The following is a 23,757-nucleotide window of genomic DNA, read 5'->3' as shown; positions in this document are numbered from 1 at the left end:
AAATAGGAAAACCTACAGTAAACAAAAATCAGAGGAGGAAGCTGCCAGTGCAATCTGAGAGCATTTCTCTCCATTTCTTTTCAACTCCCTTCGCTGCCTCTGTGCTCTGTGCCTCTCATTCTCCCAGTACACTGCAGCTCCTCCTTCCACCTCTCTCATCAGCTGCCCCTCCCTCTTCCCTCTCTGTCTCTGCTAGGTGCAGCATGTATGTGAGCGTGTGTGAGCCAGCAGAGCCGCCTGTGTGTTTACATGTCAGCCTATCAGTGCTGCCGGATTTAGCGCATCTGGAGAGGACGAAGGCATTTCTCAAATGCCCCTCAGACAAGGGGATTCTCAGCGCTGCATACATCCCTCTTTCCCCATCTAGCCTGTCTTGAATCCTGCATCTCTGTCTCCATGCTTTCGGAAGCATTTTGAATTTCCTTGGCAACATGGAGCTGCCTGAATTAGAATTCTCTGCATGACAGTCCTGGTAAGTACTCGGTCTCTATGGTGGGCTTTCAGCGCTGAGGCATTGGATCAGATGTATTATGGTGCAGTGGTGGGGCCAGGAGATCGCCAGGGAGCAAATTAATGTCAGGAATAAAATTGTGTATCGTATGCAAATGGTAGGGATGGAGAGAGGAAGTGTTATTCACTGAGGAGGACTCCAGATCTTATTTGTGCTTTGTCATCCAGATGGGTTTCATTTTGCTGTGTGCTATGAAATCTGGGTTTGTACTGTGTATATAGAACACACACACACACAAACATATTCACACACACACACACACACACACACACACACACACACACATATTCACACACACACACACACACACACACATATATATGATGTGTGCATGTAACATCTAAAAAAGGTACAGTATGTAGCTTATATATTTGTTCATGGTATACACTATAAATATTATATTGCATGTGTGTGCATGGATGCAAACACACCTATGTCCTGCCTTTTTACATCACAGCTGAAGGTGTGAGGCTGATCAGGAGAGAGTCTGTTTTGTGTATCTCTCGCTGAGTGTTTTTGCCAGGTTGTCGCTGCTTCCTAATCTGCCCTCATTAACATTCACGTTCCTTCAAATGCCAGTAAACTCATCTAGACTCGCACTAATTCATCCTCAGCAGCCTTTTTGCTGTTGGCTATTTCCACTGGGTATGAGGGGTCCTATGCAGGTGTTGAATTTGCCACAGGTTAGAAGGATGGGTGTCAGTGGGGGTGATGTGGAGGATGGGTGTGGAGAATGATGATTATGTATGCAGGTCAAATGAACAATCTCTAAGAGTTGAATTTATATTGCTTGTTATATTTGCATTTTTATAATCACGGCTGCAACGCTCCAGCGGGTAGACAGTGATGAGCGGGCTCTTCCTCTCTGTTTTTAACAGCACAGTAACAACCTCTGCAAGCCACAGACCACTGGCAGTCTCTGAGTGAAGGGTCTGCTCTTCACATCAAGGCTTTATGAGCTAGACAAAGCTCTTAATTGGAGCCCTGTAATCAGGTTGTGACAGCTGATTAGAATCTCTTATTTTTTAAAGTTAATAATGTCACTGTGTGTGCATGTCTTCAAAGCACTCAACGGAATTTCAACGGACTGAAATGAGCGAGGCATGTTGATTACATCTGGTGATTAAAATTAACTCATTGTTACTGGGCAATCTGCACATCGTCGGTAACAGTTTGTTCAGTTTGCATTATACAACTCCTGCGTCATTTATGCACATTACACGGCTGTACTTCAAGACGGGAGAATATACAATTCACTTTTTTATGACACTGACCATATAAGATGTATGTTGCATGGAAATATGTATTGCATTACCACAATATTTAATCTGCAAATGTTTTTTGCAGTAACAGCACCTAATGGGGATCTACATAAACAAACGCAACACTGACATATTATCCCCGTATAAAGTTACCTATTTACACATTCAGCACATACTGAGCAACATTAGCATTTAACTGGAGTCATATTTGTATCCCCTCGATTAATATAAATCCAATATTCACTCGGTTTTGCGTTTCGCCAACTCCTGAATATTGGTCTATTAAGCTGCTAAATGCAACTTTATGTTCACCAGCTAGACACCAACTTTATCTATGTGAACTGTGGTGCTAGGCAGGTAGAGTACACTGGGTTTATCAGAGATGAAAACAGCTGCTTGCTGTTGCTGGAATTCATGCTGATGAGATGATGAGACTGAACCAAAACAGTGCGCTGACAACACAAAGAGGGGTAATGATTCTCTGTGGGTTCATTACTATGAGCGTACCATTTCACTTACATTTGATCAATAGATAAATATCTAGTTTAGCAGCTTTAATGTTTCCCACAAAAGAGCATAGTGTGAAATCTTTTTGCACAGTACTAACCATGTTGAACCTTTATAACCTACTGTGTGTTTGCTAAGTCCATTACATTAAATGTACACAATACCAGTGTGTGTGTGTGTGTGTGTGTGTGTGTGTGTGTGTGCATGTGTGTGTGTTGCACAATAATAGACAGTACATGGCAGCTGCATATATGAGTAGCCTAATGAGTAAAATGTAGGGCTGCGTTGAATAGTTGGAAGCTTCGACGCTTCATTCATAGCGTTGACATTTAAATTCTAAATCAACATTCGGAAGCTGTGCAGCTTTTTTTTTGGGTTATTTTTGCACGGCTATTCATTGTGTTTAAAGCCAGTATTTCTGCACAGTTGCAAGGTTAGGCTACACTAATATTATTAGTATTATACTATTTCTAAACTATTTAGATTCCAGTGGTGGCTCTGGAGGATTGTTTTCGACTTGTGTGATCCAAACATCCAGCAGCTCCACAGTGTGTAAAAGTCAAAATTAATTGAAAAAAATAAATAAATGTAATTATTTACCAAAATTCACAACATGTTTTTATCAAATGTAGATGTTTCAATCCATATTTGTTGCCATTTAGCCTTTCAAAAACAACATGTTCATTGCGGTTATAAACTGTTTGATCTCCTGCTTTCCACACACAAAGGGAGGCACGCACAGACAGAATTATATTCATTGAAGAAAGTTGATTTAATATGAGAAGCCTAATTCATTTAATCCAATTAATCACTTTATTCAAATTCAGGATGTTGGTCAAGGAGATTTTAGGGTGATGACGTCATGAAACATGACGAAACAGACTCGAATCATCATTTGAAAACATCAATAGAAGCTTTGAATGTAAAAAAGAAATGACATTCGGTTCAGCCCGAGTAAAATGGCAAAACATATTGAGATGCTCTTAGTTCAAGTGTCCATTGATTCGGTACCTTTGTAAGGCACATAACCCCCACAGTCCTCAGTGGACTCAGTGGACAGTCCATGCTAATATATTTGAATGACCTACAAACATTGAAGCAAAGTGAGCTTGTAGAATAGGATCCTGAAAGGTTCTGACCTATATGCTCCTCAATGATAGTGTACACTTGAAAAATAATAAGCACATTGTAGTACGAACTTAATTCACTCCGAACATCTAAGAGACAATAAGCTCAAAAAGGTTCTCCTAGTGAGCTGATATATCACAAATATATTCAAATGTTACTGACAAAATGTGTATAATCATTTTACCCGTACTAGTAATACACTGATTAATACTAGTCAAATGATCAAGACACTATACATACATACAAAACTATGGAGCCCATACTGCACTCTATTCCATCCCAAACTAAACAGATAGACACAATCAAAGCAGCGCTGCTGTTCATGTATTCACAGTGCTTCGTTCCATGCTGTCCTGTGCTTAATATTCTGTGACACGTAACACTAAACAATAGCCAATGTTCTCACAGTAGGATCAAAAGTCAAAGCCAAAGTAATTTGTTTACACAAGGATTTAGGTTTTCTTGCCGTTCAAACGGAATAATAGCATAGGCTGCAAATCACACGTTGGAGCAAGTTAGAATCAGCAACATTTGTGGGAAACTCAAAGGGTGTATTCACATGAAAGCAGAGTTCATTATACAACACATGCTCTATGTGAGTAACAACGATACAGAATGAATGATGTCACCTCCATCCGAAGCCTTCGCTCTTACGGTTTATTTGTTCGATTTTGGGTTCAAACGTAGGTAACATTACCTGCCACCTTGAAAAGGAAACGTGACTGTGGTGAAGCCCGTAAGACCACGTGTGTATACGCTGGGCGAGGTGACAGGCGGAGGCAGATATGTCACAGGATACTCAAATGTGCGTTCTACAAATGTATTTAGAAGGTCACAATCCCGCTGCTCTGCGGCAGCCTTCCTCATTTAAATGTGATAATAACAACTTTATGCTAAATATGAGACAGTCAGGAGGACTGAGGTTGCCTTTAAGTGCTTCCAGCAGAGCTTATAATAACATACTGTACATTGGAACTGATCAGAGTGGAAAGTCTCTCCATTCATCATCTGTCCGTTCGTCTCGTTCTTTTGTTTGGCAGGTATTTATAATATAACTGGACACCAGTGGTCTGGTTCCTTTCACTTGAAAGAAAGGAGATGATGAATTATTGCTCTCTCTGTCTCTCTGAATTCTCAAAACTGTAAGGACTCGGGCGGTAAGTAAATAGGCCTCTGGAATCTTTATGCTATTTCTTTCTGTATCAAAACCAAATCCGATGCATTCCTTCAAAGACACCACGGCATAGAACTTGGATGTGCAATTTGAACCCACCACTCAGATAAATAGTCCAAGTTTATTTTTATTGGTAAGGAAAAAACGCCAAGGCACTCTAAGTTCATATTGGTGCTGTAGCTGGTGATTATGTCCCGAGTTATTTGGTGTGTAAATCTCCTATTATGCTTGCTATGACGGGCTGTAAGAGGCTTGTCTGAGGTAAAATTGCCTTTAGCCCTTTCTTTTCAATCTAAGTCCAAAACATTTTATATTCCCTGATGGTGAGTAGGGGATAAAGGTTTGTGTAATTTCCGGCTTATCCTACTTGACTTTCCAGAGGAATGGGTGTTAATGAAGAAAGGAGCCTCTTTTGTAGTATTACTGTTAGACTGTGTCAATGAACCAAGAAACAGATCTGTATGAGTATACTGTAGAACAGGTTAAACATACTGCGAGGTTCATTTCAGGCCCGGTTTTTTCAATACCATCATTTGGCTGTTTTCACATCTCTTGTTATGGATCTGACAGATCTTGTTAATGAGTCCATCAGGATGAAAATATCTCAGTGTCTTTAATTAGATCTTGATGTAATGATAAATAATGCAAGGGGAAAAAAAGAGCGTCTTTGGATGGCAAATTAAAACTCCATTACATGTTTTCCGTATTAACACTAAATCAAAAGAGTGTAAAAGGGTTATAAGTACTGCGGATCTTGGAGAACGAACACCTCAGTATGCCCCTCTCAGCAGCTTTCAGCCTCTTCCAATTAATTGTTTTGGTTCACCAGCCCGTCTGGTTGAGTCCCTCCGGCTCTCACTGACCCCCCATATAAAACCGTGGGCAGCTGCTCAAAAGCTTCTAGCTCAAAAGCTCCCACACATTGCTTGTACTCTACTGGCCCGGTGTGAAATAGTAGAGTAGGAGTCAGTATCTTTCGGAGAGTCGAGGGCCTGGTACAGACGGTCGAACATACATCGAGGAACCCAAAGAGACATTTTTTCAGGAATTGTAAGACCAAACAAGTGCTAAAACAAAAGTGATTACTGGACTATTTCTCACATGGCCGAGCAAGTCCTGCAGAGTGCAATACATTAGTCACAAGAACGACACAGTGCTCGAAGGCTTTGTTAAGATGTCTGCTTTCTGGATATCTACCTCTGAATGACTGAATGCAGTTTTAATTTGAAAACTAACAAATCTGCAAAACGGTTTTCATTTGTTAATACAAGGACCTTTGGAAAATACAATCTCAAAATGCTGATTTATAATTCTCTAATGTTTTGTTTACAGTCTGTTTTGTTCGTACCCCTTAATAATATGCTTCTAAATGTAACCCTCAAGTGGGATCTTTAAAATCACAAAATGGTTTTAATCTTCTTATTTTACTAAAAGTATTAGTCATGATACACCTACATTTTATATTTAATCCAATCCAACAACAAGAAATCCTATAATGATGGCTACACATTGTAACCAGACATCTACGATGGACATTTGGAGCTTTCTGATGAAGCTCTATTAGGTCTAACCCCAGCCAATCAAAACAAATCAAATGTATTTATATAGCCCAATATTACAAATTACACATTTGTCTCAGTGTGCTTTACAGACTGTACAGAATACGACACCCTCTGTCCTCAGACCCTCGCGCCGCACAAGGAAAAACTCCCTAAAATAAACCCCACAATTAAAAGGAGGAAAAATGGAAGAAACCTCAGGGAGAGCAAGTGAGGAGCCTCTTGAAGTTCCCTGCCAGCATGCACCTAAAGTTCAGCGTATTGGGACATCAGGAGTTATGTTTATTGTGATTATTATCATTAGAATTCCTCGTCTGCAGCAACAAGCCACCTAAAACTTGAGGTCAACGGTTATAAAAATGATGATTTGTGTCAAATGCAATCAAGACAAACAATAAAGACCGAACACTCAGAGGCACTTAGAGTTCGGAGTGTAGTAAAAAGCTTGTATTCAAGCATAGCTGACACCCACATGTTTTCAGCAGGAGTCTTCTTCAGGGCGTGATACGTAGGTGTCAGCTCAGAAGTCTGAGTGCTTAGGATTTCCCCTTTTGTTTTTCTGCATGCCTCCAGCCCTTGACTCCAAAGAGCAACTTTGTTAGTTGAGTGTGATGTTTTAAAAAAAAAAGATTTCCCCTTTTAAGACTAAATGTTTTGACAGCGCTCCAGTTGTTTGCTTCTGAGATGCTAACATACTTTATTGATTGTTCTTTAAGACAAAGAATACGGATTAGTCATTTCAAAATGTATGGATTAAGAGTCTTTGTCTGTACGGCAGAGGTTGCTTCGAGGTTGTTTGCGGCCTACATGTTATTGTGGCATATTGACGATTTCTTAACTTTGAGGATGCACACACACACACACACACACACACACACACACACACACACACACACACACACACACAAATCAGAGCTTACATTTAAATCCATCAAAATGGCACCACAATGGTGAAGCCAGGATAACAGAAAAGGTGAAGTCATGTGTTCTATGTTTCTTGTGGAATATGGAACCCAAAGTTGTCTTTGTTGCACCAATGAGCAACGCAACCAAGTATAGCAAGTCTTGTGTTGCCTTCCTTCTTTTTTGCAGTGTTTTTAGTGACTAGCACTGTGGTGGTGTTGTATTTCCAGGGAGTCAGTCATTAGTCATTAATTAGTTAATACTGATCTTAAAATTGAAGCTAGATGTAATTTAGCCATCATTATCATTTCCCGCTGTGCTTTTTTGTACTTACTTTCAAAAACAACTTGTGTGGAAAAAAAACCTGATTGTATAATATTTAAAGTCCTGGAGTTAGCTGACATGGGCACTTGAGTTGTCTTGTAGAAATGTTATGGCAGCCAATGATGAACTAACACTTCTCAGGTCATGATAAAACAGATGATTAGTCTCGTCCACTGACCACACGGGAGATGAGGAGCCTTTTGATCTTGAAGCTGGTTATTTCCAGATCAGCAGTATAGAGGACAAACATTCTTACTGACTTGCTATTGGCCAGCAACCTTGAGAAGCCTTTGAACATGGCGCTAGTCCTGTGGAGGTGCATACAGTGTCTGCAATCTAATATTAGGGGGTGTGCCCCTACAGGAGTAAAACAGAAACAATTTCCTTTCAAAAGTACATATGCAGCAAGGGGAGCCATGAAACGTCTCGCAGCGCTCACTGTTAAAAGCTGAGAAAATGTTCCTTTATAAATCATATGAATTTATGCAATTCGAAAAACAGCCTTTCACAGGGTGGCGCCAATAGTTTTTTGCCTTTCTTTATATTTAAAAAAGTATTACATGACAATAAAAGTTCCTGACAACTGGATGGATGCTGTGCTGATCAGAGAGCCGTAAGTGTACTTTGAGACAGACAGAGTCAAATGGACAGCCTAATGGAGACTGTTGTTTTCAGTTCCATCAACCACAGTGATGTTTAGGTAAAGAACAGGCGTCTCCCATCATCTACGCCTTGTCCTCTGGTGTCTTCCAGACCATTATGCTACAGTGTCAGCTGTCAAACAGAAAAATATCCAGAATGAATGGCAAAGCTTCAGTATCTGCCTGACTATTTTGGATAAGCACCCTTCAGGCTTGTTCTTTTCTTATCCACTCTGCTTCATATCACTTCAAGATTCACAAAAACCAATATTAACATTCAGGATATTTCTCGTACACTTTTGATAGTTATGTCTAAGCATCTGGTTGGTGAACACAAATGGATCCCCAGTTAAATCAGCCTAAATTCTCGGCTTCTCTCCCTCCCTTCTTGTGTGTCAAATTATTGTTATGTACAATATTACGATTCTGTGGTTGTAATTGTTTCCACAGTGGCACAGAGCTTTGCAGGTGCACACCTCACCACCTTACGTGAAATGCTTCTCAAAGAGCCCGAAAAATCATTTTTGCAAATACACTGCAGAAAGTTCTAATGAAACAAGTTGGCAAATAACAGCCACTAGATACGGGCATGCAGCCATGTGTTTATGCATTCACACCCATACACACACACACTCACACACACACACACACACACACACACACACACACACACACACACACACACACACACACACCCTCAAAAACATTTGAACCCCATGCCAAATTTCAGACTTCTAGGGCAGAAACTGTGGCCGCCAAAGGGTGGGGACAATTTTGTGGACCAACAGAGCGAGCTAGAGCAAAAAAGAAAAGTTACATCTATTGGACTCTACACTTATTATGCTTGATTATGGGGCATAAAAAGAGTCCGTCAGAACTACAGTATGATAATTAACCATGCGTTATTATTCGCATGAACAATTCTTCTGTGCATTTGCTCGTCCGCCACAGTGATCACTATAATTATCCGGACTGCTCTAAACTCTCTCGACACCCTATCCTTCCAAAATAAGTAGGCTATAGGTGTGGGTCTGTTCTGTGCAGTAACTGCTGAGGCAAAAGTGTGTGCCTTTGTGGCTGAGAGCACTGCTAACTAGAGGATTCTGCTGTCAAAAAAAGAAAGATCTGGAGCTTGCTGACCCCATGCAGGTGTGTTTCTGCATCTCAACAGGAGTAGTTCCCATGCACTGAACCATTTTGTCCTTCACTAAGCATTTGATCCTGGAATGGTGGAACATTGTGGCATGTAGTTCCTTTTTAGGTTTGCAGGGGTTGTTACCTTTATCTTAGGCTTCCATGGAGGATTTGTTTTCATGGGATTTCTCATATCTGACAGCTTATTCCTCTGGAACATGTAGATTAACTAGCAATACAGTTCTGAAGTGTCTACTTTATACCCAGCAAATATTGTTATATTATAAAGGGGCAGCATGGCTCAGGACGTAGAGCGGTTGTCTAGTAATCAGGTTCCCGGTTTGATCCCCGTCTCCTCCAGAGAGTGTTGTAGGGTCCTTGAGCAAGACAATGGACCCCTAAGCTATAATTAGTAAAGCAGGTCATTGTGGCTACATGTAAACACTTAATTTACAGAGAAATGTAACTTATATAAGATCGGCCAAAAAGAAAAGAAAATGTAGACTCTTTAGACATCGCATGCTGAAGTGCAGTCTCCTAAAAGAGACTGCTTCATTGTGATCTCCCACAGACATTGTTACTTCTATGGAGCCCACAAGGTTTTTTCTTGTTTGTTTGCTTTTTGACTTTTAAATGTTTGCTTGTTGAACACAAACATACCAGTGGAAGCAATCTGAATCGCTTAAATCCTAAACATATTTGCTTGTTACTTTGTAGTTGTGGCTTCCTTTTTGTTTCATCCTCTATTCTCTAAACAGTCGCAGAATAATCCAAGCTGAATGTTGATGAAACGTTTGCCACTGAACAACAAGCTTAATGTATACGTGAGAGGTGCTAATGAGCACTTTGTTCAAGACTGTCGTGAAGAAAAACGGAAGCTTGAAATTGTCTAGAGCGTGGAATCATTTATGAACCATCATGAATTGAAGATAAGATAAGCCTTTAGGGAAATGCAGGAAAGCATCATTGACTGATACATGCATGAGGTGTACAAGAGAAATTATAGATTGTGAATCTTTGACTCTTGAGATTTGTAATACATACCGTGAAGGTATCTTAACTCTGATGTCATTTAATCACAATTTCAAACACTGCTACACAAGTTATTGTTGTTGAATCCCAACAAGCAGCATTTGTCAGCTTTGAAAATGAAAAAATAGCCCAAACTGCATGCCCATCAATCAAAACAAAAAGCTCAATTATTTTAATATATCAAGGGAATTGCTCTCAGAACTAACGCTCAATTGATCATTCATGACAGCGGTCACAAGTTGAAACTATCCAGCAGGGAGAAGGTAGACAAATAGAGTGTATAGTTAATAGAGAACTGACAAAAAAATGCTTATTGGTTGGCAACTAATGACAAAGCTTTGTATTTGCAGCAACAATTGACTTTAGAGTAAGTCCTTTTTCATGACCTACGTATGTCCTTGTGTCTGCCTCCTCTATATAATCTTTATTTTTAATAAGGGCCCAGTTCCCTTTTAATGTAAATATCCCAATAGCCCTTCCAACATTATGCTGAACAACAAACGTACTTAGCAATAACTGCAAACAACCGAAGGGCACGTATGCACTGATGCGTGTAGCCAATTTGTCTGCATGCTGCTTGCACAAATTCAGTGACCCATTAGCAGAGCACACCTCTCTTCGGTTTGCACTGTATCAAACCACAAGGCACCACGAGAGACGAGATGCAGAGATCCAAGGCAACAAGCGACTAATGGTGAGCTGAGAGCTGCTTTTGAGAGAAAACTATGACAGGGTGAGAGGTCTGCGGAGAAAATGCAGTCAAAGTAGTCATGGAAGAGCAAGAGAGAAACCACTTGTCCACTCATATTCCTCCCCTGCACAAAACCATCAAAAGAGGAAAGGACAGAATCAGGTTGGGGACAAATAATACAAGGAACGAAAGACCAAGGGGTAAAGTTGAACATTTTCCCCTCGAAAGACTACAAGACTCCACTCTAAACATGTAAAGAGTAAAAACAGTGTGTATAATAGTCATGTCTTCAGAAATTCAGCTCAAGGTCAAAACAGAGTGGTGATACAACAAGCAGCTTTGAGCAGTAAGGCCAGATTACACAGATAGTACCCCTGCCCTTACTACACTCTGAATCATAAATCATGCATAGTACTCGGGTAAGAAAATCACCATTGCCTTTGCTTGTTTTCGATTATCAAGGACATCAGTGAGCCTCATCTTCATTCATATGCCTGACTTGACAAGATAAAAATCACATTCTGTGACAAACAGATAAGCATGTCGCCCTTTTTTTTTCATTTCACTCTGAGGTTTAGCATCTGTTACGATAGATCAAAGTTAAACGTGTGCTTGTCGGTTTTAGAACATATTTCACCATCCCATTGGACATGTCTACATGCTATCCATCTGCAAATGCACATGATTAGTGAGAGACAGAATGGAGTGGGAGGTTACAATGGAGCTCCAGATAGACACTTAAGCTTTCATTGTAAAAGTCTGCTTTTTATAATGCTCTATACACACACTGGACTGACACCCGACGTGTCTGACATATGCAGCCAACAGAAATTAACAGTTCTGGAGGAAATAAAAATGGAAGCTTCAATTACTGTTCCATTGTAACTACTCACCACAATCCAATCCGCTTCAGTCCAATGACTTTAATTCACTCAGAGTGATGTTTAATTTGTGTTTGTGCAATAAAAGCAGAACCAGTCTAATCTTCACTATCAAGTTTAACATTTTTATAACGCTACAAAAAGCGTGGTAGACAGCCAGAGAGGTTCTAAAAGGCACTACACCGATCATTTCAAAGGCTCTTACCAAAATTATTTTGTGGCGTACGAGTTTCAGACAGACTATGCAGTGCCTATTCAGCTCCCACGTATGATAACATGATGAATATTAGGACAGTGACTGTATTATCCTCTCATAATTGAATTTCCTCTTTGAAAGGTAAAATATATATTGCTTTACATCACGGTTTATTGTTTAGTATTTTAATTAAAAAGTGGAATTTTGTTCCCCTATTGTAAAGCAATATAAATATACTAGTGTATCACATCACACTGTTTTGCTTTGTTTTCCAGGACTTTAGATTATTTGCCAAAGTAAAAACAAAAGACAGTGTCATTTCTCTTACTTCGCATGAGGCTCTTCTGAAAGTGTATCCCACGGATAGAGCTGTGACTTAAATCGCGTGATTGATGTGAGAAGCAGAGCTTGAAGGTTTTAGCAAGTTAAAGTTCCCCTGAGTACGAATCAAATAGGGGTTTAAAGTTCTCTGACAATCTCCCTTCCCTCCATTTATCAATGCTTGGCAGAAATCTCTGTTTTATATAACTACAAGGTCAACAGCTCAGCTGTGGCATGGGATGTGTTAAGTTTGTAAATATCTCAGGTAGCCATTTCAAGATATACCATGGCATTTTTGTCTGCTAATTAAAAACAGTTTGTATGAGCAGAGACAATGTGTCACCAATGTTGGCACACAGCAATTGTTTTCAGCATGCTCAGAAGTCAGAAGCACAGCAGGGTGGTTGTATTGTGTGACCAAGCTATTGGTTGGTTGGTCACCATAATGAAATGTTATGCAAGCAAAGGGGGAAGGCAGCTTATATCTTTGCAAAGGTTTCATTTACTTTGCAAAAGTTATGAAAATAGATTGTTCAAAAGGTTTGATGACGTATTCAGCTCATACTGTAGGTTATGTTGAGAAAACAGCCAAAATAAGCCTGTAACTTGGGAGGACTAATTAGTATCAGATAATGGCTTATTTTTACATCGGAGGAAGGTAATTACATTTTATTTTAGATCTTGTCATAGTATGTAAGAAAAGCATTCAGGAAAACAATTATTAAAACACTGATAATACAATATATTCTTGTTATCTAACCAGATCAGTCTACAAATGGAAACCTTATCAGGATATAGCCGTTTTTATATATCAGTATATATTGCTGTTTCATTGTGTTCAGTTCTCGATAGTTATTTACGCAGTCATTAAAAATACAAATATTGATAAAGAGCTGAATGGAATTCTATTTGGTGCATTTTTTTTTCTTGGTAACGAATGACGGACATCATTTTCATTTGATCTTTCTATCGATGATTAGAGTATTATACGCCACTGTTCAAAATTGTCATAGCCATTTGTGTACCACCACTTCGCTACTAACTCATCTCTTTCTGTGTCTCCACAGGTAAGCAGTAGGATGGTGTCTGGCGAGGCAGGAGGGCACAGCTACCTGGTGGCATGCTGGCAGCCCATCCTGATCCTCATGCTGGGCACCGTCCTTTCGGGCTCCACCACCGGTTGCCCCTCCCGATGTGACTGCAACGGTCAGGAGCGTTCAGTCGTGTGCAATCGACGGAGACTGGCAGCTCTTCCTGAGGGCATACCCACGGAAACTAAGCTGCTAGACCTCAGCAAGAACCGTCTGAAAACTCTGGGGCCTGAGGAGTTCATTAATTACCCTCAGCTGGAGGAACTGCAACTTAACGAAAACATAATTTCATCCATTGAACCTGGGGCTTTTGGTAACCTCATGAACCTTCGAATCCTAGGTTTACGTAACAACCAGCTAAAGCTCATTCAGCTGGGGGTGTTCACAGGCCTGACCAACCTCACCCAGCTGGATATAAGTGAGAACAAAATTGTCATTCTGCTCGACTATATGTTTCAGGAGCTGTACAACCTGAGGGCTCTGGAAGTTGGTGACAATGACCTAGTATTCATCTCACCCCGATCGTTTCATGGCCTCAGCAACCTTGAAAGCCTCAATATTGAGGGATGCAATCTGGCCTCAGTGCCCACTGATGCCCTGAGCCATCTGCATAACCTGTTGTCACTTCGATTACGCTATCTCAATGTCACTGTCATGAGGGATTACTCCTTTAAAAGGCTGTATCGGCTCAGAGTGCTGGAGATTTCTCAAATGCCGGCCCTGGATACCATGACTGCAAAATGCTTATTTGGACTCAACCTCACATCATTGTCCATCACAAACTGTAATCTCACAGTTATCCCCTACCAAGCCATCAGTCACCTAAGATATCTTCGGTTTTTGAATATGTCTTTCAATCCCATTCATAATGTGGAAGGGAACAAACTGTTCAATCTGCAGAAGCTCCAGGCTTTTCATTTGGCTGGTGGAAGATTAGCTGCCATTGAGCCCTACTCTTTCCGAGGACTGAACCACCTCCGTGTACTCAATGTGTCCAGCAATAGCTTAAACACCCTGGAGGAGTCCGTCTTCCACTCAGTGGGAAACCTGGAGACTCTGGCTTTGTATGACAACCCGTTGGCCTGCGACTGCCGCTTGCTCTGGGTCTTCCGCCGGAGGTGGAGGCTCAACTTTAACAGACAACAGCCCATGTGTGCTTCACCTGACGTTGTTCAAGGAAAAGAGTTCAAAGATTTCCCAGACATTCTCCCTTCTAATTATTTCATCTGCCAGAAATCAAAGATCATGGATTATAAGGTTCAAGAAAGCCATGTCGATGAAGGAACAACGGTTCATTTTGCTTGCCAAGCTGAGGGTGATCCGGACCCTGTGATAATGTGGCTATCCCCTAAGAAGGACTACATCACTACCAAAACCGCGGGGTCAAGACTTTCTGTGTCTAATGAGGGCACATTAGAGGTACGTTATGCCCAAATCCAAGACAACGGCACCTACTTGTGCATTGCAAGCAATGCAGCAGGCAATGACACCAAAGCTGCTCATCTTTTTGTGCATAGCTACTCCCCCAATTGGCCCCACCAGCCAAACAAGACATTTGCCTTCATTTCCAACCAGCCCAGCGATGAAGGAGCTAATGTGACCCGGGCCACCATTACATTTCCGTTTGATGTAAAGACACTTATCATTGCAACCACCATGGGATTTATCTCTTTCCTCGGAGTTGTCCTCTTCTGTCTTGTAATATTATTCCTCTGGAGTCGAGGGAAAGACAATAATAAGTCAAGTATAGAGGTTGAATATGTGCCACGTAAAGAGGAACCAGAGGAGGCCAGTCCAACTGAGGCACCCATACAATTCAACATGAAGATCATGTGAACCTCGAATGGAGGCCATGTCAGCTTACAAACTGCAGTTGGGATGCATACCATCTTCGCTTCAAATATGTACTCAGTTTATGAGCGATAGAAATTGCACAGCAGCAAACGCATCTTGACACTATACCCTTGAATTTTCTCTTCTTTTTTTTTACATCAGGGACTGAATCTTTAAAATCAATTGTTGAATTTCAAATATTCAAATTTCTGTACATTTCTATTGGCAATACTCAATCAGTATGTTAACATGCACTCAACAACCCCAATTACTGTGTGTAACCAAATGAAGGTAATAGTTTAAATAAAGCACATTGATCACAGTAGAAGGATTTTCAAAAATAAACTGAGTTTACATGATAGGTGACTGACTGTCTGGAAGGAAGAGGAGATGAGTCAGCAGGGACCATCTTTCTATCAGCACAAAATAGGTTCGAGTTGTTTTGATCCTGTTGCCGTATTGTGCTTTGATGGATGTACAAAGCACAATAACCCAAGTTCTGTTGCTTGAAATGCTAAGTTGAAATCAATTTCTCCATTTCATATGGTCCCATCACAAGCAATTGATATGACAATATGACATGAGTATTAGGAGTATTTTATTTGATATAAATAGCAAAGAAAAGAGAATATTTTTAGAGAAAGAAAGGACAATATCAATGTTACTGTAAAATACCTAAGTAATGGTTTGAGAATACGGTTATATTTAGAGAAAGAAGTTGTAATATATGTAAAATGTCATGTGTTAAAAAACACATTTTTCGATCGTAATTTTCTGAAGGTTTTAGTATTATGAAGTAGTTGGTGGATTAGACAGCGGAGACAGTGTAACTCACCACCCTTTGAGAGTCTGTGAGCAGAGACCTTTAACATCATTAAATTGTGTTTTGATGTTTTCCTAGCACACTTCAGCACTGCTGCCTTGAAAAAAACATGTCCAAGAAAATCAAACCGTAGCCTGTATCTCTTACTTGTCATAGACAAGTAATTTTATCAATTGGGCTTCAATTTGACTGTGTCTATCAGTTATAATAACTGGAGCATTTCCTTAATCTGGTAACAGTGAAATTAGAAGTGTGCATGTTAACACACTGAAGAAAAGAAAATTAGGCCAGTCCTAGAGTATGTGATCCTTTCTGCCAACAAAGGAAGTTTGTCATTAAATGTATTAACATGTCCAGCTATACATATTCTTTCTGTATTTTATTCTTTCCTTGTACAATATGCTATGGCACAATAGTAATGCTTTTAATGGCTGTGAGTTTTGAACATATTACAATCTAAAGAGCAGATTAAATATTCATGTTTTTGATGTGACTAAACCAAAAGAGAGTGTTACATCTTTTCAGAGTACCTTTGAAAATCATCAGATTAACAATTCATCATCGAGTGCAACAAAGTTCATTTGTTTACCGCTTTGGCAGCTCAATATGTGTGAGCAGTCTACCCCAGTCCTGAGGTTATATTGTCACCGGTGAATCTAAAAAAATGCTGACATTATTAATGTGTTGCTTTAAGTAACCCATTTTCCAGCTTTCAGCTGAGCAATACTCAATATTTATGCGTAAAATTGAGTTTTATGCCTCATAGGGATTTTATGTTTAATTCATTTCACAGTCAAGGTCTGCTCTGAAGATAATGTGTTCATTAACTCTTAAAATACTTGTTTAAAAAAAAGGGATGGGCAGATGGAAATTCTATTAAAATAAATAACATTTTATACTACGGGGTGCTTATTTTGTGCAACTATAGAATGTGAAGACACACCTTTCATGTCCAAGAGAGGTTAACTCCTGTACTGCAAGTAATGTCCACAGAGCTCATTGCTTTCACTTAAGAGGCTCAAAGTGAAGCACACTTCAGTGAATACCCCTTAAATACTCATCTCACTGCAGTCTTTTAATGTTGGTACTTACCAATGTTGTGATAAAATGTCATATAGTGCATACAGACCTGGGAGTAGCATTACTGCACACACTTGTCCCAATTCCCAGGGATCTATGTATGTGTGCACTGTAAACCAAAACGGCATGTCAAAGTGAGATCATGTTAGACCATGGTATCCTATTTCTATTGTCACACCTGGCTCAGTTTTCATCAGTCTAAGCTGCATATTGTAAGGTTCAGCACTCCTTTGAGCTTAACACATAACAACATTTCATACTAAGCACAGTAAGTGTGTTAGCTGTGGCAAGTCCTAAGATGTGCTAGCAGCCACTGTTGCTACGAAATGTTTGGTTGTAGTGACAAGAGATGCTCAAAACAGAAACATATCATTCAACTGTCAGCTTGACACCAGGGACACAACATTACACTGAAAGCTTGGAGGCATAAAGACACCTGGTCTTGTTTTAAAAGGAGGAGCTGTCAGCCTGAATCACAAGGACATCAAGGAAGAACGTGTTTCCATGAAGACAGGTTTATAAAAAAAACATCACTATATTTATTTTTTTATTTCATGAAATAAACATGATATCATGTGACACCTGCAAGACAAACTTACAGAGAGAGTGTATGCAGGTGATGTTGGAGGAAGTAGAAGGTACTCCTGTCCGAGGACAAACAGCCTGGAAGTGTCTTGAGGGGTGTGTAATGCTTACTAACCGATCTCATACTTTTCTTAAAAACATTCAAAGAAGGAGGTAATAGCATGACATATTGTTTGAATTTGCAATTTTGATTAGGCTTACAGAGCTATGTGGATACACAACCCCCACCTGTGACTGTTGCCCCTAGTGGCAGCGGTACGTGTTATGACATCTGCATCAATTCTGGGATAAAGTTACTCCATGAAACAGAGAGCGTTGACCAACTGCACCGTGTGTTTATCATAATCTCTACGTCATGGAGATATGGTTTGAATAACAGTGAAGCATTCCTTAAAGTTCACACTTCATCCAATGACACTTCTATACTTTCCAACACGTTTGTTTTCGAGATGAAAAAGCGACCAAATATCTTTTTCTTGCATCAGCTACACAACTTACATCACATTTCTGAAAATGTTGACATGCTCCAGAGAACTCGGCAGGACCTGGTGCATCTGGGTTCTATGCTCAGATGGATAGAGCAATAACGATAGCAATAACTATAACACTCAAAAGCAAGAAAGCAAGAAGGCAAAAAGAACATTAGGATTTTGTTTTCCCTCTATGATGGAATTCTTCCTGTATGTCACTTGAACACTGGTTTAAATAAGATAACCCAACCCATTTTCATTATTTCTGATGGGCTGAAAACATAACTGGACCTATACTATTATAGATGAACATTTTACTTCGACTAGCACATTGCAGCTGCACTACAAACATGGCAGCAACTGGAGGCTCTCCAGTGCAGTAGCTGGATGGTAAGAGTGTTTAAATGGATGGAATTGTATATATACTTCAATTTTGAACAAGAGAAACTTGCAGACTGCACTTTATAGAATTACCGCTGCACCCACTGCTCATAAAGAGACAGGCAGGAGGCAGCCAGACATTACCGAGCCAGATAATCCCTGAAACTTTCAAATCGATTCTGTAATGCAACAAGTGTAGAGAAGCTGAGAAAAAGAGGCTGATATGGATGAATAAAGCATGTTTATTATTTATTTATTTATATATATATCTAAATAAGTAACGTTTTGCTTTCAGAACTGAGCCACAGCAAAAAACAAAACAAAATATATTTACACAATAAAGACAAGCCAGTATTCTTAAAGAACTGAGTCACAACATTTTGAATCCATTTGGACTTGATGCACAGTTTAAGGGCTGTAAAGCCAATGTGTGTTGATATGCATTATAGCCATCAAGAATGGCTACAGTAATGTAGAGAAAACAATGGAATATGATCTTCATAGCTTGTAGGAGAGGAGATTAAGATTAATAACACAGCCAAATAACCACAGGGGGGGAAACTAAAAAGGCACTTCACAAGTAAATAATGAAGCAGGAAAAATATACACGCCTGAGGACTTAACATTTTCTCTTTGACAGGTGAGATGGGGAGCTACATCTGGCGGTTATTATGAGCTGTCAACTATTTAAAAATCAATTTGAAAGAGTGCATTAGTAATAGAGGGCCTTAAGAACTGCTAAATTACTGGTAGGCCAAGCATTCAAAATCGCATATTTGAATCACTTAGAGCTCTACTTCTCACTTCATTTGTGAAAGAGGAGGTATTTGATGCTCATCAGTTGAAGAAGGAATCGGTTGATCTGGCCACAAGGTGGTTTATTGCTTACACGCTGGACAATCACAAGATGAACAAAGTGGATTACCCTGCGTCTGTCTGGATGCACAGAAAACACCCAGTTTAAAACAGCGCAGCACATAAAGTCCCATAAAGGAAAAGTACGTTCCACCCTGTCATGGGTTTCTAGCTATACAGAAATAAGAGATCTCTCACAGCATCAGGCAACCCAAGGTCTTATGCATTGACAATGTGTCTTTGATGAAATGATGATGATGAAAGGCGATTTATACTGTAAATGCAGTCCATTCCATTTAGATGCAATACTGGGCGAAAAACACTCTCCAGTCAAGACAGTAGAATAGGATGGTAATGTACATAAAACTGTTTGCCAACAATAGAAAATGTCAAAAGAAGCCAAAGTCATTACACGCCTAATGTTTCTGGATAACTTGCGCAATAAACAATAAGCTAGCTGTCTAACAACAAACCACCAACGAACACAAATGCACAGATGACTCAAATAGTTTGACTACAAGGGAGGAAAAAGACAAACGACCCATACAACACCTTACCCTGTCTGTAAACCAGTGCAAACACTCTCCCGGTCGCATTGAAATGATTTATGCAAACATTTTCTAGAATTTACATAATTTCAGTGTCATTATCACTTGCTGTTATTACAAGGGCATGGCCCTGGAAGTGGCTTCTTCCATACACCACTTGATGATGTAGTCACAACTGTACGAAGTAAAGATGGGCGTAGAAAGCCTCTTTAAACACCTCAGACAGCAATTTATCTCTAATTATTCTTAGTTGCAGTTATAGTGGGTTTTTCCACATTGGATAGTAATTCTGCTCAGCCCAAAACGCAAGACGTGTATATGAGAACTAAATAAAGAAATCCTCTCTTTTTTTTCCATATCATTTTATATATTTACATTTCTGAAATGTCTTTTTTCATACAAACTCGGAAACAAACACAGTACATGCCATCTGCACGGGAAAGCCGACAGTCGTTACCATCTATAACTGTCTATGGTGGAATGCTTGTGACAGAATTAGGTCATACGACAAAGTAAAATGGTGCCAGTAATTGTTGTTTTTTGAGACACAAAAGCATTCATGATAAGTTTTTCTCAAGCATCACCATAAAGAATGGAATATCAATATAAGACAAGGGAAACATCTCAGAAGTTGGTTTTCTAAAAAGGCAGAGTGGAGTGGCACTTCATTACACTCAACAAGGGTTCTGTTGCACCCATGAGGAGACACCTATTTCACCTGACGGAGCAAGTGGATGTGTAGCTGATGTAAGCGGTGCATATGCTTGCGTGAGTTTGACCTCACTGTGCAGCAGAGGGGCCTGCCAACAGCTCACTACAGCTCATCGACATGTCCAGGGCAAGATGCACATTTGTTAGGAGTATTAGACAGAGTGGATTCAATTATTGAATTCAATGAATGGATGATGTTAAAAGTAGGTTTGTGTGCCAACTGCCAACATGTGTGGCCATGGTTAACCTGTCATTAGGACTAGTTGGAGCTACACACATCAGCTAGCTCCATTCAGGTGTGTGCAAGACAGGGAAATTAATTCATTTATCTTAGGGGTGGCCAATATGGCGTTATATATCACATATATATCATGTATGTCATTTTCTATCACTAACAGTATATATTCCAGTAATTGTTCTGTAAATTCAATAAAGAAATGGTTAATGGTTAAATTACGTCCGTTAAGAAACAAACTTACAAAGCTTTACTCTGGAGGAGCGGATTGATCAGTGCTTATCTCCAGAGAAAAAAGCCCCTAAAAGACGACATGCAGAGCTACGTGAAGAGCAGGTAGACCAAATGGAAAAAAACGAAACGAACAGAACACCGCGCTAGCTGTTAGTGTTGTTGCATAGCACCTATGTTTTGTGCAGAAGGCAACAGAGGGACTATTTTATTTAATAAAAACTATTTAAATTGGAATGTGTATTCTTCTTTCATATTGCCACACTTGGTAACCGTTTTATAAAATAAATGTCTCATTAGGGGATGTGCTTATTCACAAACTTTTGCTAAACATGGGTTTTGTGATGGGTTTGACTTGGCAACACAATTGTGAAGGATATCTATTCAAGCTGTGAAAGCAATGGCATTTCTACCTCGTTCAAAATCACAAAAAAGGAGTGCAGGTATGAGTCCTCACCTTCGAACACTTACAAAGGCTCAAACTGTAGTTAGCTAATTATATTCTCAACTGAAATGTCTTTTACTTATCCTCATCCAAGCACCTTGTGCATTTAAAATGAAGTTTAAATCAGAGTGTAGATAATATAATTTGGGACTTTGCCATCAGCTTGTGAATGCAGTATAATAGCTTTGGCTGGCCTCCAAGTCTCTCCTTTTAATACAGAGATGAAAATGTTACACTCGGTACACTGCTGATGCGGGAGACAAAAGCCATGCCAAAACAACTTCAACATGGTCAAATTATTCTATTTTAAATACAGAATATTTTTAAGAATATTTGTCAGGTTCAGGTTTTAGCACAGCTTCGTGTTTGCTTAAAAAGCTAAGAACTCCCAGAGCACAAATCCACTGGAAATAAAAACGAGATCTGAGAGAGGCAGAATGTATGTGGGCGTTTGAGGAGGTTGTGTGTGTACACTAATCTGTTCTGACATGAGAATGGCCATCTCTGGTTACATTCCTTATACACTTCTCTCAGGTTAGAGCATAATATGATTGCATAGGAGTAAGATGTGTTGATGCTTCACAGTTGGTTGCTGAGATGTGCATCTATTTACTGACATAAATGTGGGCAACACAATTTTCAGTTAATTGCTACTTGCAGAAAAATAACTTATTTGACAGGACTAATCTTGTTGTGGAGTGCAGTACTACTAAGGGCACCACAGAGTCCACTGCAGTTTTTGTTTATGTTTATCTCAATTATTAAACACACACTTTCTCCTCATTAAAGCTAGGGTAGGCACATTGATTTTGGAAACATTTTTGTTGTATTTGTTAAAATTATTTGTGCATCCCGACATCATCAATAAATAAAACGTTCTGATAAAAATAAGAAAGAAAATCCAGTATCTGTGGCTTGTGCAGAGCTGGTATGAACCTATACAATCTTTTCATTCGGCACGCATGAATTGATTGGATGGTCTACCTGCCTGTCTACCTGCCTCCCTGCATGTACTCTGCCCATGCTCTCATTGAGGTAGTTTGATACGGTGTAAGCTATGGAAACAATGCGGTGCACTCCTTTTGCCAACACTCTCTCGTGGACTCGTCCTCCAGAAGTAGTCAGCAGGTGCACGTTCATGTATTTTTGGGAAGTGGCTTTGGAGGGAGACCTGAAGAGAGGGGCTGGGATGTTTTTGGTTGGATACTTTCAAAATCTAGCTTACTGTTGCTGGTTTATCCAAAGTTTCCCAGCCTAGCTTTAACCGACTGTCCACTGACCGATATTTCTCAGTTGTATCTTAACAGGGAGCGACAGAAACACACACAGACATGTTTTTTCTCCGGTTTCCCTGGCTTCCTCCCACAGTCCACAGGCATGATGGTTCGGTTACTTGTTGATTTTAAATTTCCCATAGGTGTGAGCGTGAATCTGTCTCAATGTGTCAGCCCTTTGATAGTCTGGCCTGTCCAGGGTGTACGCCGCCTTATGTGTGCTGGGATTGGCTTCGGCCCCCTGTGACCGATATTAGGATAACAGATAATGGATAAATGTTTTAATCAAAAGGGTTTGAAGCCAAATACCACAAATATAATGCTAGGGTAGTATAATTAAGGAATGAATAAATGGAAAACATGAACTGTAAAAATTCAGAGGAGAATATTGGTCTTTTTTTATGTCAGCATACACAGTGAGTATTTCATGCTATCCAAGGACAAATCTAAAATGTATGCAGATCATCACCTAGTTAACATTCAACTACAGATGTTACTACGATGGTGTTACGCCTTATAACGTGTAAAATATCAGTGCCCTACAGAAATGTCAGACAGTATTTCAGATTAACAAACACAGTTTGAAATCACTCAGTGGTTTCTCAATGAGACCGAACTAATGTGTTGTTTTCTATTCATCAAAAGGCACTATGGCAAAACCATGATACAGCAGACAATACAATACAATTAGTTGAAGGACCTATTGTAGGATAGTCTGGATCAAAGTGATCACAATGATAGATTGTGTTTTACTCAATGCCTGGTGAGTTTGTTAGCGAGCGGTGACAAGTGGTGGAGCGTGTTTCATAGACATTGTATACCAATTAAAAGAATTATGGTTGATGGTTTTTGGGAGTTGACGCTTTAATGTTTTGGTGTTTTGTACTTGTACTTAATGTCATGTATATCAATACTTTTCTAAGTAGGCTTA

At 39.7% G+C, this 23,757-nt stretch overlaps 1 protein-coding gene across 1 annotated transcript; it reads left to right on the top strand.

Moving 5' to 3' along the window:
* The first annotated feature begins 206 nt into the window (after positions 1–206).
* lingo1b (leucine rich repeat and Ig domain containing 1b) lies at positions 207–16,912 on the top strand. Its single transcript, XM_029428646.1, has 2 exons — positions 207–472; positions 13,332–16,912. Exons 1-2 carry the CDS (start codon positions 461–463, stop codon positions 15,189–15,191), a joined length of 1,872 nt encoding a protein of 623 aa, XP_029284506.1. The 5' UTR covers positions 207–460; the 3' UTR covers positions 15,192–16,912.
* The last annotated feature ends 6,845 nt before the right edge of the window (positions 16,913–23,757 follow it).

This window comes from Cottoperca gobio, chromosome 3, assembly GCF_900634415.1.
Source record: "Cottoperca gobio chromosome 3, fCotGob3.1, whole genome shotgun sequence".
NCBI classification, from domain to species: domain Eukaryota; kingdom Metazoa; phylum Chordata; class Actinopteri; order Perciformes; family Bovichtidae; genus Cottoperca; species Cottoperca gobio.
The sequence above is the reverse complement of the archived record's forward strand: the minus strand, read 5'-3'. Positions and strand labels throughout refer to the sequence as shown.